We start from the raw sequence: 18,175 nt of genomic DNA, 5'->3' as shown, positions 1-18,175 counted from the left end.
TGTCATGAAGAGGTGGGTGATAAAAAATTATTCAGTTCAGATCTTGTGGATGAGACTACAGGCCAAATAGTTAAGATCAGAAAGAACGAGCAGACGACTCAGAACAGGTAAAAGAGTTATGCGGACACCCAAATAAGGGATTTAAAATTTGAGAAAGGTGATCGAGTATTCCTTAAGGTCACTCCTTTCAAAAAAATCAGTAGGTTTGGCAAGATGGGAAAACTAAATCACTGGTTTATTAGGTCATTTAAAATCTTAGACAGAATTGGTATCGTCGCCTACAGAATAGCACTACTTTCAAAACTATCCAGAGTCGATAATGTGTTTCATGTGTCCATGCTACGCAAGTACAACTCAAACTCCTCTCACATCTTGGCCCACGAGCCCCTTTCACTTCAGGAGGATCTGTCCTATAAGGAGATACCGGTGGGCATTGTGGATTGAAAGAGCTGAGTACTCCGCAACCAAAAAATTTCATTCGTTAAGGTCCTATGACAGAATCACACACACAGAGAGGTCGTATGGGAGCTAGAATCAGACTTCAAAATCCAATATCTCCAATTGTTTGATTGAGTTGTGATACCTGAGCCCGAAATTTGGCCAATGATTAATTTTAAAATTTTAAAAATGTATAAAAATATAATTTTGAAATTAATAAATATTTATTTAATGTAAAATTAGGGAAAAAATAGGTTGAGGATGAAATTGAAAATAATTTTGAGAAAAAATGGTAAAAATTTGAGTTCGGATGGTGTTTTTAAAAGAAAAATCGAAAAGTGGGGATCAAAACGCACTTAAAAAAATTACACCACGTAGGACCGCTCAGTCAGCAGCCCCAACGAAGCAGAATGCTTCACGTGGCAATGCACGCTGACTCGGTGCCACGCAGGAGACTACACTGACAATCTGCGTGCCCGTGGACGGTCCAAATTTGTTCCTTCCTCAAGTGTGATCGGATGGTCACGATTAAACGCGATGAACGATTCAGATTTGCTCTATTTTTAAATGTGATAGGTGATCGACATCAAATCGCGATGAATGATCCAAATTTATTTTCTCTTTAAACGCGATCGGACAGTCGAGATCAAACACGATAAATGGTTCAGATTTAAGCAAAACGGGTATAAATATCTCGCATCACACCGAACCCAAACCCTAACCGCCAGCTCCCACTAGAGAAGAAGAATCAGTCGCTAGAGAAGGGAGTCGACCGTTGCCCGCTGCTGCTCCGGAGCCACCTTCGACCGCTAAAAAGGGTAAAAATTCTTCTATCCGCTTGAAATTTGATTTCGAGCACTCCATGGCCAAATCGGAGCAAAAGAAACGGTCGATGAGCCAGAAACTGCGGGTAAAACCCAAAATCGCCTACGATGAGCCCCTTCCCTTTTTTTCGTTTCGTACGATTTTTCCATCATTGTGTTCACCGTTCTATTTTCTACAGATTGACCGAGAAAAAATGTCCAACTGCGAAGGTGAGCCGGCGGAGCCGCCACATTAAAAAATTCTGCCGTCGGTAGATTTTTGTTTTTTTATTTTTTTCGGCCAACCGATGCCTCCTAACGTATTTTATCACATGTATGAGTATAAAACCGGTCGAAACTGCCCAAAAATGGCCGAAAACGGTCAGGCCGAGGTAAATCACCATTGCGAGAGGCAGTGTTGTCGCTGGAGCACAGTGGTGCCGCCGTGCCAGAATTTCGAAATTGGCCGAAAAAAGTTTTTAACACCGATTTTAATTTTTTTTTGGTATTTTTAGGTACGTGAAGTGTGTTTTAATCTCTGTAGGAAAATTCAGAAAACCCGAGAACTGCCAGTAGGCGCGGTAGAAAGTTCGGTATTTCGGATACTAATTCGGGTAAGAATCCCTTACTTAATTCTTTGTTATGGAATTAAAGTTTAATAATCAGTAATATGGTATTTTTTATAATTTAGAAAATTTTGAGAATAATTACAGGTTACCAATGGAGTCAGAAACTGGTTAGTCATTTATTTGTTATCATGTTTAACTGATTGTTGAATTTATAGTTTTAAATATATGATGATATAATGGAATAGTTAATTGATTCGATTGTACTTCCTTAATATATATATTGCTCATCTTTTGTGATTTACGATTAATTTATAAAATTAGTAATTAATATGCAAACGAAAAATTGATTAATCATGTGAATTAATGAATAGTAGTATTTATTGAATATCATGAGAGATGGTGGACGAACTGTATACATAGGGAACCCTACCGTGAACGTTGTCTCATACCGGATGGGGTATCAAGGATTGATAGTTTTTGCGCTCATACCAGACAGAGTATGGAGACGACCCGATTCATCTTTATACCGGATGGGGTATTAAGAAATAGTATTTTTGGCATTCATACCAGACGGGGTATGGGTGTAACATCCACCAAAATCTTTTTTTTTTATTATTAATAAATATAATTTTTTTATATTTTATTTTATTTTAATTTAATAAAAAAATTGAGTAAAATTGATAGATGGTTAAATTGAAAATAATTTTGGGAAAAAGGGATGAAAAATTGTGTTCTGTGAGTATTTTTGAAAGAAAAATAAAAAATCAAGGGGCTCAAAATACAATTTAAAAAAAAAAAATTTGCCACGTCAGACGCCCGGTCAGCAGCCCCGACCAACCAGGACGTGCCAAGTGGTAAAGGCGCTGATGCAGGAGGCCACGCAGGGGGGAGGGGGCACGTGGGTGATCCGTGTGTGCATGATCGAACGACTGAGGTCCGTTTCCGTGCGCACGGATGGCTTGGATGCGCTCCCTCCCAAACGCAATCGAACAGTCAGATTAAAAGCAATTGGACGATCCAGAGTGAATCGCGATGGACGGCCCAGATTGGATCGCGATGAATGGTCCAGATTCACTCCCTATTTAATCGCGATCGGACGGTCTAGATCAAACGTGATGAATGGTTCAAATCAAAAGTGGATGAATATAAATAACCCTCATCCACACCAAACCCTAACCCTAACTGTCAGAACCCCTCGCCGGAGAAGACGACCCAGCCACCAGGGAGCCGACCGCCGCCACACCGGAACCCTTTCTGATAGTGCAAAAAGGTAAAAACTTTTCCTTTTGCACGAAATTCAATTTTAAGCTCATCCATGGCCAAATCAGAGTGAAAGGATCAGCCAATTGGCCGAAAAATACCTACGAAGCCCAGCAGCACTGCTACAGAAAAGTTCACAAACTGCCTCCGATTAGGCCTTTCCCGATTCTTATTTCATGTGATTTTTTTACTGTTGTGATCACCAATTTCTTCTCTATAGGTTGATCGAAGCAAAAAACCTAACCGCAACGTGAGCCGAAGGAGCCGCCGTACCGGAGAGCCCCGCCGTTGGTGAGTTTCAGTTTTTCGTATTTTTTCAGCCCACCGATGCCCTTTAGCGTGTGTGCTCATAGGAATCGATGCAAAATCGACCAGATTCGGTCAAAAATGACCGAAAACGGCCGACCCGAGGCGGACCGCCGCCGCAAGCGATGGCACCGTCACCAGAGCACGGCGGAGCCACCGTGCCAAATTTTTGAAATTGGTTGAGTGGGCCCTGGGACTAATTTTGAGTTTATTTGGAACATTTATAGGTACTATAAGCACGTTTTAGTTCCCAAAAAAAAATTCAGGGAACCCGAGAATCGCCCGTAGGCGCAGTCGAATAGCTTAGCTTTTCGGGTATCAAATCGAATAAGGATCTCCCACCTTATTCCCTATCATAGAATTGAAGTTTAAATAAATAATACTACGGTATTGTGTACAAATTAAATAGATGTGCATAACTTATTATGGATTGCTAATGGAGCCCAAACCGGATATTGTTCTCTGTTGATTTATTTTACAGTCTAAAAGCATAATAGTATTTAATTTATCTATTTTATGGTTTAAATGCATGTATTACTGCCTTACTTGACTCTGTTTGATTTGGGATTTGAAACATGATTACATTACTGGGTGCATGTTTATTTGTTTATATGATTATGTTTGATTTGGTAATGGAGACTAAAAGAAAAGAGGAAAAGGGTGTGATCAAATAAACAGATGGAATGACAGCCTTACTAGATATTCTGGGAGATGATGGACGGACCAGGTACATAGGGAACTCCATCGTGAATGTTGTCTCATACCGAACGGGGTATGGAGACTTGGTAATTTGGCGCTCATACCGGATGGGTTATGGGGATGGTCTGTTTCACCCTCATACCGGATAAGGTATTGAGATTTAATGTCTTGGCGCTCATACCGGACGGGGTATGGGGACGACCCTACAATTGAGATTATTAAGGAAAAAGGTTCACGTTAGCAAAGACACCCCTATGAACCTCAATGGATACTAGTAGGCTGGTAAAATAAGAAACAGTTATGATTTGACTAATTATTAATGGATATGAATTTATAATATGTTCTATATTGCTGATTGTTCATGAAGTTATGATCTGTATGCTATTATTCTCTGTAGGTTGTTTTCATAAATTTCACTACGGTAAGTGAACGGTAAATAGTTTTATTTATGCGGTAAATAGTTTTATTTATGATAAACAAATTTGCTAAATTTAGTGCTCCATTAGTTGTTTTGATTTTATACCAACTTTTACTTCTGTGCCGGTAACATAGTGTGATATCCTTACTGGGCTAGTATAGCTCATCATTTATTTAACCATTTCAGATCAAGAAGATCTGGTTCTAGAGCCCGATCCGCAAGAAGATTGCGAATAGATGTTAGATACTTTCTATTTTTTATTATTTTTCTTATTTCTCGTGTTTCTTTTAGAGAATTCATTCCGTAATGTTGTTTAGTACTTTTAAGTTATTGTGTAAGAGATGTAAATCTTAAGCTTTTATTTTACTTCCGCACTTAAATTATTATATATTTCCTTTTGGATTTCTGGAGTCGTTACAATGGGAACGGCCGATTAATTGACAATGTTGAATATTGGTTCACAGGTAATGAGATATCCCTATGGGCCCCCAAGGAGATACAGTAGACAAATAAAAAGGAAAAATTATTGTTTTTGCTCACTTGAATATGAGATTGGAATATTATTTGGGTTATTATCTCTATAAATCGATTTTGGAAATCTCGCAATGATAAATATATGCAATAAATAATTTTCTTTATGATAAATAAATTTACTTAAATCAAAAGCTCCATTGATTGTTTTTATGATTTTTACCAACTTTCAGTTTCTATATCAGTGAGTAGTATGATATTCTTATTAAGGTAGTATAACTCACACTTGCATTAACTATTTAAGATCAAGACCTAGATCCCGATCAATAAGAGGGTTATGAATAGTTTAGCACTCGGATTCCTTTCAAAAACTAGTGAATGTCGTCTTATAATACTCAGTTATTGACTTTTTGTTCATTTTCTTGATTTTCGTAATTTCTTTTATAATGGACATTCTCATAGTTTTATTGAGCATTCTAAATTATTGTGTAAGAAATGTAAACCATAAATTCTATTATTTCGCTTCTGCATTTAATCTATGACTTTATTTCCTTTTAAATTCCAAACCTTTAAATACGTGGACATGATGATTTCATGATAAGAATGTATAGCATTTAAATTAAATTTTAGAAAACAGAAAGTATCATTCTCTGCAAATAATAATTTTTGTTACAGAGACTTGCCAAACGAGGAAGACACTGGTGTAATTTTGGTAATTGCTTCACATTCCACATGATCATATATGATTATGTGCTATAATTGTGCTACTCTTGTTCATGGTCATTGATGACATCTAAAGCCGCGTTTGGTATAAGATATAGGTTAAAAGTAAAGAATTTTACCACATGATAAGTTTTTAATTGAAATATATATGCATATACCTAACATAAATTGTTAGTGAAAAATGTTACAAATTTTAAATTTTAGAGTATTAAGAATATATTTCAAACACTTACAATTTTATATCTTAACAATAAATATAACCCAAGTGATAAATATTTATAGATATTTGAGTTTTTTAATTTGTTCAGATGATGAGATATTTATAAAAATTTACACTACATAATGCCTTGGAAGAATCTATTAAATATTCATGGGAGAATTTGCAAAATTACACATATCCTTGGGGAAAGTAGATATTGGCAGAAATTTACATATTGTCTATATAAATATATATATATATATATATAGGAAAGACACATCAATTATAAGAAATCATCCACCAAGACTTAAATTCTCCATTTTCTTATCTAAATTATCTCAAATCTCTCATCGTACGGTCTATGTTTCTTCATCTTAATAACCCCAAGGTTTATTCTGTCCTCGGACAATTTGAGAAAGTACAAATTGAATTTACATTTAAGTTCAACATTAATAACGCCGAAAAATTATTAGTTTATGAAAAACCAAATATAATTAGGTGAAGATATCAAATAGTATGTACACATAAAATAGAAATATTTAACGTCTATAAATAAATACTCCCTAAGAAAAATATTTCTAACAATTCATCCCTGCTACAAGTTAATGATGTGATTAAATTTTAGCACGTTTAAGGCCATAAAGCCATGAAAGTCCTAAGTGCCTAAATTTTAATAACATTGAAATTTATTAAACTCTCGTTAAGCTGCTGCAAAAAGCAATCACTACAACCAAATCAACAGAAAGAAAATCACAAGAAACCACAAGAAGACTCCATATATTTACACAGCCATGTTCAAACTCAGAACCCAACAATGATTCCCTTCCCACATCCTGATTTATGAACCCTAAAATCTGTAATACAACACCTACTAAGCCTCTGGAGTCACCCAACTTCATTAACATGTGTAAGACCTATTTCAACAAGTCAATATTGTGTTTCGTCTAAAATTTTCACTCCCTTTCCATGTACGTTCACTAAGAGTACTCTGAGTAACCAACCACACAAGTAATCTCAACAAAAAAAAGAAAAAAAAGCAGAGCCAAAAGTTCTTTTTCTTCTTCCAGGTTTTCTGTCGTCAACATCTCATCAAACTTCTCAAAAAGAGAATAAGTCAAAATCTTGATATTTTCGATAGTCCAAGCAGGATGTGTTATGGAAAAAACCAGACTTTGATGAAGATAGCAAGAGCCATTTGCAAGATGAATGCAGCCGCCAAAACGACTGTCAGATCATTTCCCTCCAGATATGATCTAAGGTTCAAGGCAACAAAGCATGATGAGGCGGAACCAGCAAGGAGTATGATGATCCACCGGAGAATCTCAACAGGAATGAGCAACGGGAACTGCATGGTCCAAAGAACACAACACAATGACTACATGCCTGATGACAAATATTGTTTGAAATTAAAAGTATAGTATGATTTACTAATTCACAAGCACTAAGGGATGTCAATTTATGTATAAAAAAAATTTACATGTCAATCAAAATATTAATGGGATTCTCAAAATCCTTCATTGTATAAAGAGGATAAACCATAATCAAAAGACCCAAGGTCTGAAACTATCTATTTCCACCCCTATCAAATTCATCTTGCACCCCCTTAAAATTCTCATGTTCCCTTTCCACACCACTTAAAAGATGGTAAGGAAAAGGAGACTTACATGTTTCTACCCTCCACCAATATCCCTCCAAGCCCAAATCTCTTCCCTTACTGAATCAACCATCATCCAACTAATTCCCATTAACCCGTAAGTCATGACTCATAACTTATACACAAGCGGGCACTGAAGAAGGATGTGATTACAAGATTCCGCCTCCCTCTTGCATAGAAAACAACCATTCATGAAAATCTTTCCCTCCTCATCAGCTTGTTAATAGTAAAAGCACATACACGACCTGCTTCTCACGCAAAGAAAACAATTTTGGGTGGAGCATTAACCTTCTAGATTTGTCAATTAACCTCCCATTAATTGCGGCTATGAGAGTGTATTGAGGAGAGTCTCATAATTATTAATTTCCCAATTGAGGTTTCTCATAACTTATACATTGCACTCCCTTCCTCCCCATTATATCTGAATGACTCAAAAATTATGATATCCTTTATCGTATAGTAGCATAGATTTAGGAAAACATCTTGCCAAAAGTTAATTCTGTCACCAGTGCCAACCCTCCACCTGATGCAATCCTGGAATTTATTCCCACCCAAGCACATTTTTCCAAAATAACCTTCTCATGCAGTCTAGTCAATACTATAGAGTACCACCTTCTATCCACAGTACCGAACTTCGCCACTATTACCCTCCACCATAGGATACCATTTTCTTTCATGAATCTCCATAGCGACTTACCTAGTAAAATCATATTCATCTCCAATAAAGATCTTAACTCAAACCTCTTGAGACATCGGCTTTTGATCTCATCTCATGTTACCAACTAATACTTTCACCTATCCTCAGAGTCACTCAAAGGAATTTACATTGAATTGACTCCAATCTCTTGACAATACTCATCAGGATTGTCAAAAGGCACACATAATAGATGGGGAGGTTGGCCAACGCACTTTTAATGAGTGTGAGTCTCCCCCTTTTTTCTTTTCCATTCTGCCAACATCCTCTCAAAACTCTCCATTACAGAATCCCATATCTTCACATCTTTATATTTGGGCCCTAAAGGTAACTCCAAGCACTTACACCCAAAGAGTTTACACCCAAAGACTCTTGCCATATGACAAAAACTAATGGATTAGTAGAACTTCAATTGGAAAAAAAAATATTTCTACTTTTCTAGCACAATATTTGTAACAGTTTTATCAGTTATTGTTTCTAGGTACCTACCAAACTGACTTAGGGACTTCAAAACAACCTGTCTGTGGATATATCTGTTTGTCCAATTTCAAAATTTCCGTGTTAACATTGTGGGCACAGAAGGTTAAGAGCCTTGCAAGCAGTAACTATCCCATTTTAATGAAAAAGTAACATATAAACTAGCCAAGAGCTACCCATACAAATCCATTATGACTTCCCAAGAGTATCTCCACAAAGGTGAAATGTGGAACAAAATAATGTTCCTCAATATTTATTGTTAAAAATGTACTTTATATGTAAATACCGCTAAACTAGATCAAAAGATATTAAAATAAAATACACAATTTGTAATTAATTGTAACTTTTCTTTTCTTATCTCTAGAACTTATATGTATAGGAACATATTATTCAACGAGAAATATAATCATTCCTGACATGGTATCAGAGCCTGCCAGAAGCCTTTGACATGGTTCTGATCTGAAGAAAAAAGAGAGTAGAGAAGGAGAAGAAGAATAAGAAGAAGAAAGGAGAAACAGAGGAGAATCCGAGAAATGAATTTTTATTATTATTTTCGATGATTATAGTGTGTAGGAAGACACTTTATTAACAGCCAGACAAAACAAAGATGATCGGCAAAGACGGCGGAATCGCCCGGATTTGGTGCGACAACATCCTCATCCGGATTAGGTAACGGCGATCTCGGGATCTCTCATCTGTCCTGTTCCAGTCATGAATCTGATTTGTCTACAAAATGGATAAAGAGACCCTAACCTTAAACGTTAACAAAAAGACTAATTTGCCCCTCTTCCTGTTATTTTCCTCTTTTTACCTCTTAATATCCTGACAGAGCCCTAGATTAAAAAAATTTTAAAATCGTTTACAAATTTTATTCAGCTTTCATTTTCGGAAGAAGATAAATCCTAAGGGAACCAGCCCTTGTAGCTAGCTATCATAGCAGCCACCATCACCACTAGCCTTTATAGTTGGACAACAGCCAGCCAGTCGCACGACCCACCACCAGCTGTGCTGCTAACTTGTGCAGGTGCCCTCTGCTGCGCCAGTCCAAATACTACCTCCAGCCATGCATTTGGTGCTCCCAGCCACACTTCAGTCGGCCCTTTGTCCATCACCAAAGCCACGCACAGCCTGCCCCACTTAGCTCCAGCAGCCACGCTTCTGCCTGCAGTCACGCCTCTATCCAGTGGCACCACTCTTCAGCCATGTATTTGGGATTTTGCAGTCTGGTTATCTCTAATTTTTATCACTTTAATTTGGTCTTAATTGCCTTAAAGCCTCAAATTATGTCAAAGGCTATGTCTTTACTTGTACAAATTCCCACATGGAAGATTTTGCACAAACTAAAAGAGGATTCCAGCCAATCTAGGCTGCCTATCATTTCAATAGCAATAACTATTTGAATTGGTCACAACTGATTTGGACCATTCTAAAGAAAAAGGAAAAAGAAAAGTCACATTTTGAGCATTGGACCGAAAATGAGGGACCTAAATTTTGATGCAAGGGATGAAGAGGATTCAATGATAATGGTTGGATTCTAAAATTTAATGATACTAGAGATAAGCAATATTATCATGTTTCTACAATCACGAAAGAAGTGTGAGATTCAATCAGAGAAACCTACTCTAAGGTAAAAGATGCAGCTCTAATTTATGATCCGACTATAAAAACTTGGTCAGCAAAACAGAGAATAAATTGGTCACAGAGTATGCCAACCTATTCAAAAAATTGGTGGCAGGAACTGGATCCATATTGCTGCTTCACTATGGAAAACAAAAAAGATACAGTTACCCTGAAGAAGATGGTAGAGAAAGATGGAGCATATCAATTCATGACAGGACACAATGAAGAATATGATCATATAAGAATTCAAATCCTGAGAAAAGAAGAGATGTCATATCTGAATGAGACGGTATCCCTGGTTAATGCGGAAAAAAGAAAAAGATGAGTTATGCTAGAACCTTGCACTATTGACAACTCAACAATGATAACTAAAAGCTCTAAACCACGTCAATTACAGAAATAGTCAAGTAACAATGAAAACCCAGTAAGAATAATTTATGATATACTTTCTGTAAGAAGCGTCGACAGACTAAGGAGAAATGCCGGAAGCTCCATGGGAAGCCTACTGCCTCAAACAAAGAATGGAGATACAAAAACACTCCACAAAAGCCTTATAGACAAGCCTGTGCAGTTAACCAGCAAGAAGAAGAGAAACCCAATGATCTGAGTGAATTTAAGGCCAAAATTGAATGCTAACGAGCAGGCTTGAGGACCTAGAGAAGCCACAGGTAAAGGTCTGCTAGCACATTGAAGTATGTTCACATGGTTTAAATGTCTCAAATACACCATTTGAGAAGACTATTGATCATATGACCAATTTGTCAAAACTTTTTTACACATATTCTCCATGCCTGAGCAGTAGAAAATTGTTACTGCAAATAAGTCTTTAAACACCATAGCAAGAACAGATACCATCAAAATTAGTCCTAGTTTAATTCTTGAAAATGTGCTAAATGTCTCTAAATTTTGTACTAATATTGTCACCAAATTACATTTTTCCTTCTAATTGTGATTTTCAGGACCAATTCGGAAAAGATGATCGGACATGTTGAAATTAGGAACGGATTATACTACTTAGATGCACCTAGGCTATCTCTCTCTACCACAACTACCAACTCTACCACCAAGCTCTAACTTTACCAAAAACGACTTGGTCATCCTTCCTTTTCACTTTTGAATGTCATTTTTCCTTCTTTATTTAAAGACTTTGTTGATAGAAATTTACATTGTAATGCATGTAAATTTGCTAAATATAAGCGTGTAACATTTCCCAATAGCAATAAAAGAAGTTATATTTTTCACTAATCGATTGAGATATTTGAGTACCTGTCCATACTCCTAATATATCTGGGCTTGATGGTTGCACAAGAGTAACATGAATCTTTTTACTCAAATCAAAATCTTATGTGAGTAATATAATACCTTAATTTTGTAAAATGATAAAAACCCAGTTTGGAACCCGGATAAAAAGATTAGTACTAATAATGCAACAAGTTTTTTTTTAATCATACACTATCTTCTTTTTTCAACTAAGAAGAGATTATTCATGAATTATCATGTGGCCACGTTCCACAACAAATTGGAGTGATTGAATAAAAGAATAGTCATCTTCTTACCACTAACCGAGCCTTATTATGCCAGAATCATGTTTTTAAACAGTATTGGGGGAAGCTGTCCTTGTTGCTACCTACATTATCAATCGATTACCTTCCAACACTATTGATCTTAGAAGTCCTTTGGAAACCCTCTCCAAATTTTACCCAAAAGTCAATGTCACAAACCATCTACTCCCTCAGATATTTAGATGTGTCGCATTTGCTCATATTTATTCACGAAAGAGGGAAGCTTGATCCTAGAGTTTCAAAATATCTGTTTGTGGGGTATTCCTCTTCTCAAAAGGGGTATAAATGCTATTATCCATTTATAAAAAAATTCTATGTATCCGCAAATGCTACTTTATTGAGACAAAATCCTACCTAACCTTATCTTCAAGGGGAGCCCATGTTGGAAAATAAGAATATAGATCTTTCAGTTGATCTCAACTTTTCACATTTACCATCGACACCAAGTTTACCATCAGAAGAAAACCCTCACAATCAACCAACTTAAGAAACCTTATATGACCCAAGATTTACTTAGATGTACTCAAGGAGGAAGAATTTGGGTCCTGAATTGCAATAGGTTCAAAAACTAAAATAAGTTTTAAAATTGAAGTCCTGAAAACTCTATACAACCTAATATTGGTGTGCCTATTGTAATCCGTAAAGGAACCAGGAAATACACTAAACATCCATTGTACCCAATTTTACAGTTTATATTCTTTGACAAATATTCACAATCTCATAAGAATTTTTTTGTAAGTCTTAATGCTGAGTATATGTCTAACATTGTATTTAATGCATTGTCTTATGAGAAATAAAAAATGTCACCATTGTTGAAATGCAGACACTAGAAAATAACCAAATATGGGACATAGTGAACTTGCCGAAAAGAAAAAATCTTGTGGGATGCGAATAGGTATTCACCATAAAATATAAGACTAATGAAACAATAGAAAGGTATAAAGTAAGGCTAATGGCCAAAAGCTATATTCAAATTTATGAGATAAACCATCAAGAGACATTAGCACCAATTGTAAAAATGAATATAGTACACGTTTTGTTATCTCGAGCTACCTACATCAACTGGCAGTTACAACAATTTGATGTTAAAAATATCCTCCTGCTTGGAGAGTTACAAAAAAAAATCTACATGAAAATTCCACTAGGATGTGTCAAAGAAACGAGTATAAACAAAATGTCTAAACTGAGTAAAGCACTTTACAGGCTCATGCGGTCGCCTAGAATGTGGTTTGATATATTTGCCAAAGTGATGTTGGGCATATGATACAAGCAGACTCGTGGAGATCACACCCTATTTATCAAACACTCAGATCTAGGGGAGTTATAGCTCTCATCTAGTTGTTGATGATATTATTGTGACATGGTACAATAAAAAAGAAAAACTTATACTCAAAGGATGGCTAGTCAAAGAGTTTGAAATCAAAGAACTGAGAAAACTGAAGTACTTCTTGAGAATCGAAGTAACTTATCCAAAATCATGAGTCTTCATCTCACAACAAAAATACATAAATTATCTATTAAAAGATACAGGTAAACTAACATGTAAACCAGCTGATACACCAATTGACCCCAACCATAAGTTGGGACCTACAAAAGAGGATAGAGAAATAGATAAAGGGATGTATCATAGACTAATTAGAAGGTTGATCTACCTATCACACACAAGACTTAACATTTGCCCACATAGTTAATGTAATAAATCAATTCATGCACAACTCTAAAATAGTACACTTACAGGTGGCCTATAGAGCACCACACTACCTGAAGAAGACACCTGAAAAAGGCATCATGACTTAAAAAAAATGACACGTTGATCCGTCAAGTTTATACTGATGCAAACTATGCAAGATTAGTGGTGGACAGACGATCTACTATATGTTACTGTATCTTTTCTGGGGGTAACGCGGTCACTTAGAGGAGTAAAAGACAGAATATAGTTACAAGATCAAGTGCAGAGTCAAAATTTCGAGCAATGACACAAAAGATATGTAAGTTATTGTGGTTGAAAAGACTCCTATAAGATCTAAGAGTCAAGTGGGATGACTCAATACATCTTTATTGTGATAACAAATCGATAACAAATATTGCTCACAATCTTGTATAACATAACAGGACAGAGAATATTGAAGTTGATAGGCATTTATCAAGATAAACTCGATAGTGGTTTGATATGTACACCCTACATACCTACCAAGTTACAACTTGCAAATATGTTGACGTAAGGCTTAAATAATCCAACATTCCAGACCATCATTGCCAAGCTGGAGATGAATAACATCTATTCCCTAACTTGAGCTAGAGTGTTAAAGAATGTATTTTATGTGTAAAAAGGGCTAAGTTAGAATAAAGGGTATTAAAGTAAAGTGCATGTTTTATAATTAATTGTAACTTCTCTTATCCCTAGAACTTGTATATGTAGAGACAAATTATTCAATGAGAAATAAAACACAATTATTTATGACATTTATAAATTAATACCTTACTACAAGCAGAATGGACAAATTGAATGATTGACAAAAGTTTTTTCCAAACAGAAAAGAATCACAAGAAAAGGAAGAAAGCAATGACGAGGTGGCAATATACTTACAGAGCTCAGAACAAATATGAATAGCGAATAACCCCACATGCACCAAAACCTTACAAGATTAGCATTAGAACCCATGTATTGAAGCAAGAAGTAAAATGCCACTGGTACCAAAATTGCATAACCGTAAACTGAGCATGCTGCCAAATTTACATAGCTAACATCAAATTTCCATGTTCTCTTGTCGGCATGATTTTGCATGAGGTACGTGGCACAATTTCCAAGTGAAGAAAGCACAAATACCAATGTAGTGGAGAGCCAGACAAGTCCATACCTAAAAAGTCACAAGATTAGGGCACAGGCAATAGATCTGCATGGCAATAACTGTTGTACCCTTCTTGTTACTATCATATAATCGTCAGATCATCAATATGTAGCATAAAGAACCGTACTTGCATACTCGTATACAGAACAAAAATAAGTAAAAGCACTCTGTTTTCATTGCATCAAGCATAATCAATAGATTTAGGAAACAAATTAGAGAAAAGCAGAAAGAACTGAAATAATTCATTCATTATTGAAGAAGAAAGTTTGTAAATAAGTTAAATACCTCAATAAAAATAAGTATTACTAATACACTTTTTTTTTTGGAATAAAAGAAAACATTACAATTACATAAATATATCTTATTATTGAAATATGTCCATTTTATCTTCTTGTCCTGCATAAAATATGCTTTACTTGTGCCAATCATAATGTTATCAATCTGATCAGTGATTCTAATGACTAAAAAACATGGTTCATGCTTAAAAAAAGAATATCAATTCAACATTTTATTCTCACTTTCCAAGTTGATAAGAGAATAGGGAAAAGATATCCATTCTTCAAAATCTTTTTATTCAACTCTTCGTTCTGATCAACCTTTATCAACAAATTTTCAACCCCAACGACATGCATTTCTATTCAAGGATTTCCATAAACTCTCCCAATATATAGTTTATAAAAATTGATGAAGCATTTCACTTCAAAGAAAATCTCCTGTATTATTTGGACATATCCATAGTAAAGATAAAAAGACTCCAGAACTCACAGATCAGGGTTAGCATCGATCTTGCTGAAAAAATCTCCACCAATGGGAAATAAAGAACTCATCAATCTGGTTAGTACAATGTCTGTATCAACATTAAAATATTGAGCATATGATGAGATACTAAATAATCCCTTCCAATTGTGTGCTGACTGTTGTTCAAATGCTTCTGCATGTATGGGTAGAAAGCTGTGTCATTAAATCAAATGATACAATAATTACAGAAATCTTCAATAGAAACAGGCAAAATATAACTAACACACATCCAACATAAAAAGCTTGTATGCACCAGAAATAAGTAGACAGAAAGTTACCGCACAAAATTTCCATGCAGTTATTCAACATATAGGAGACAAGACCTACAAGGTCGGTAAACATCTATTTATTTCTCTTCCCTTTGTGGGAAAAAGATTTCAACCCTCTTCTTGAACTTAGATTAGTTTCAGATAGGATTCAGTTCAACCTTGGTCCATCTCCTTTCTAAAGCTTTACACCCTTGGCTAGCTCCGCAAAATGCACCTAGATTTAGTTCAACAACTAGTTCATTTTTTTGAAAGATTCCAGAATATTCTTCGTCAATTTACAGCCAATGCAAATTTCAATCTGAATATAAAACTCAAGTATCATATTCATAGTTTTGCGGTATTGCTTATTTCTCATTCAGACAATTCTAACGGCTTTATATTCTCATATAAATGAGTTTTATAAATCTATATCACAGGGAAAAGGAGGAAAAAAGAATTGACAAAACTCTCCTGATATATAGTTTACAAAGATTGGCGGAGCCACTTCAAAGAAATCTCCCTTTATTATTTGAACATATCCATAGTAAAGACAAAAAGATTGCAGAACTCACAGATCAGGGTCAGCATTGTAAGAATTGAAAAAAGTTCTGATAAATCATGGAACTATCTGAGCGCTTAACATATGTGAGCTAACATAAATTAAATTACTAAAATCATACCACTTGGACTTCCAAGATTTTGATAACCCCGTGAATTGCCTCGTCCATTATTTGGAGGAGGTATTTGCATTTTTGCCTCTGGGGCTGCACATCAGTTCAAAAACAACTTATACTTTGTTCTCCTTCACAGTTTGAGAGTGTTAGGTCTTAGCTGTCAGTATAACCAATTAAAACGTTTCGAGCATCACAAATATTCTTAACACAAAATACCTTCATAATTTGCAGTTTTCTTTTCGTCATTGATGACCGCCTACAAATGAAGGAAAAGTTGATAATAAAACGATGACAAAATAGGAAGGATAGAGTATTTGAGAGGTTTTCCCGATATAAAAGAGAAAGATACTCCGACACATAACTATAATAACTATTTATGTAAGCAGCAAGTAAGCGAGGCATTAAGCAGCTAAAGAAAAGTAAATGTTATTGTTATTGGTTACAGTGAAGTAAAGATAGTGAATCTTCTTAGAAGCATGATATCAACACGTTACATAAATGGATTAAATCCTTAACTTTCAATGATCTCCCGCAATTATTTCTGAATTTCTCTTTAAAAAAAAAAACCCATATGTCATTGTCCTGAAATTTGCAGTTTACTGCCATAAACCAAAACCAATCACATAATGAATGGAAGATTAATTGAGTTTAAGCCCCAAATTTCTTAATGACCATTTCCATCATAAAATTTTACGAACATAAAACATTTCCCCAATTACAACCGAGTCTCATTCTTCCAAAACCGTTAAAGAACAAGAAAGAAAATTAAAAGCGGTTAATCTCACTAGATCGCTGTTAAGTTCAGATCGGGTCATGCACATAACGAAAAAAGTGAAGAAACCTCAACTTGAAAAACACTATCATCAAAACATAAACAGATATTATCATGTATCTAAGCAGTAAAGAGATGAATCAGGACTTACAGGTACTGAACCAAGCAAACGGCTGGTAGGGAGATTACTACTGTAAGACTCGTCCATGGTTGAGAAACAGAGAGAAAGGACTTCGATGTTTACTGATTAAAGAGACATTTAGATTATTTAACAAAAAAAAAAAGGTAAATGAGATTGGTCTGCGGAAAAAAAAAAAACTAGGTCTAGAAGAAAGAAATTCAAAGAACTACGTTATCAGATGCTCCTTCTGTTTTCCTCTTTCGCTTTCTCTGTAAGCAACGAAGAGGACGAGAGAGAGAGAGAGAGAGAGAGAGAGAGAGAGACAGAGAGAGACAGAGAGAGGGACGGGTGCCCGGGTTTGGAGATTGAAGAAGATAGAACAGGAACGCCTTACGCGCCTTTTTTTGGGCGTTTAAAACGCACGCGTTTCTGCTTCCGCCACCGCGAGGAACACGTGATTGGATTGGACGTGGACCCACAGGCCTCACGTGCCGTGAGTAAGTTTTTTATTTGTAACCAGGCGGTTTTAGTAATTTAATTACTGAATTATGTTGATAATATTGTAATTTAATTTTAAGTTATTTTTGTTACAAATTACTTTAAATTTTTTAATTATTTCAAAAGTTTATACTCTCGGATTTAAGATTTATTTGGAGGAAAGCATTGTTATTTAATTATTTTTATGACTACTATTTTTTGAATTAATATTAAATTCTTTTTAATATTTAATCTATTAAAATAATGTTTTATTAGTCTATATTTTCTTAATCAAGTATTAGATCATATAACTTAAATTTTAAGGAATATTATAAACTAGTAT

At 35.4% G+C, this 18,175-nt stretch overlaps 1 protein-coding gene across 4 annotated transcripts; it reads right to left on the bottom strand.

Moving 5' to 3' along the window:
• Positions 1-6,636: 6,636 nt before the first annotated feature.
• On the bottom strand, positions 6,637-17,742 carry LOC110817028 (Integral membrane Yip1 family protein). Of its 4 annotated transcripts, XM_088212891.1 has the most exons (7): positions 17,586-17,742; positions 17,386-17,477; positions 16,679-16,718; positions 16,469-16,552; positions 15,508-15,673; positions 14,481-14,751; positions 6,637-7,231 (listed from the first exon to the last, which is right to left on the bottom strand). In XM_088212891.1, the coding sequence occupies exons 2-7, from the start codon at positions 17,440-17,442 to the stop codon at positions 7,040-7,042; spliced, it is 810 nt and encodes a 269-aa protein (XP_088069017.1). In that variant the 5' UTR covers positions 17,443-17,477; positions 17,586-17,742; the 3' UTR covers positions 6,637-7,039. The 4 variants fall into 4 exon arrangements, with proteins under 4 accessions (XP_088069017.1, XP_088069018.1, XP_088069016.1 ...); XM_088212892.1 differs by having other exon boundaries at positions 16,469-16,590; positions 17,386-17,719; XM_088212890.1 differs by having other exon boundaries at positions 17,386-17,719.
• Between the last annotated feature and the right edge of the window lie 433 nt (positions 17,743-18,175).

The sequence above is a fragment of the Carica papaya genome, chromosome 2 (genome assembly GCF_054855325.1).
Source record: "Carica papaya isolate Zhongbai chromosome 2, ASM5485532v1, whole genome shotgun sequence".
Lineage (NCBI taxonomy): Eukaryota > Viridiplantae > Streptophyta > Magnoliopsida > Brassicales > Caricaceae > Carica > Carica papaya.
The sequence above is the reverse complement of the archived record's forward strand: the minus strand, read 5'-3'. Positions and strand labels throughout refer to the sequence as shown.

Bases quoted from the DNA above. Each gene is read 5' to 3' on its own strand.
- LOC110817028 (XM_088212891.1), bottom strand. From the start codon at position 17,442: ATGGACGAGTCTTACAGTAGTAATCTCCCTACCAGCCGTTTGCTTGGT. The intron at 16,719-17,385 runs GTAAGTCCTGAT...CTTCATTTGTAG, and splicing joins GTTTGCTTGGTTCAGTACCT to GCGGTCATCAATGACGAAAA. The intron at 14,752-15,507 runs GTGAGTTCTGGA...GTGACTTTTTAG, and splicing joins ATCGATGCTAACCCTGATCT to GTATGGACTTGTCTGGCTCT.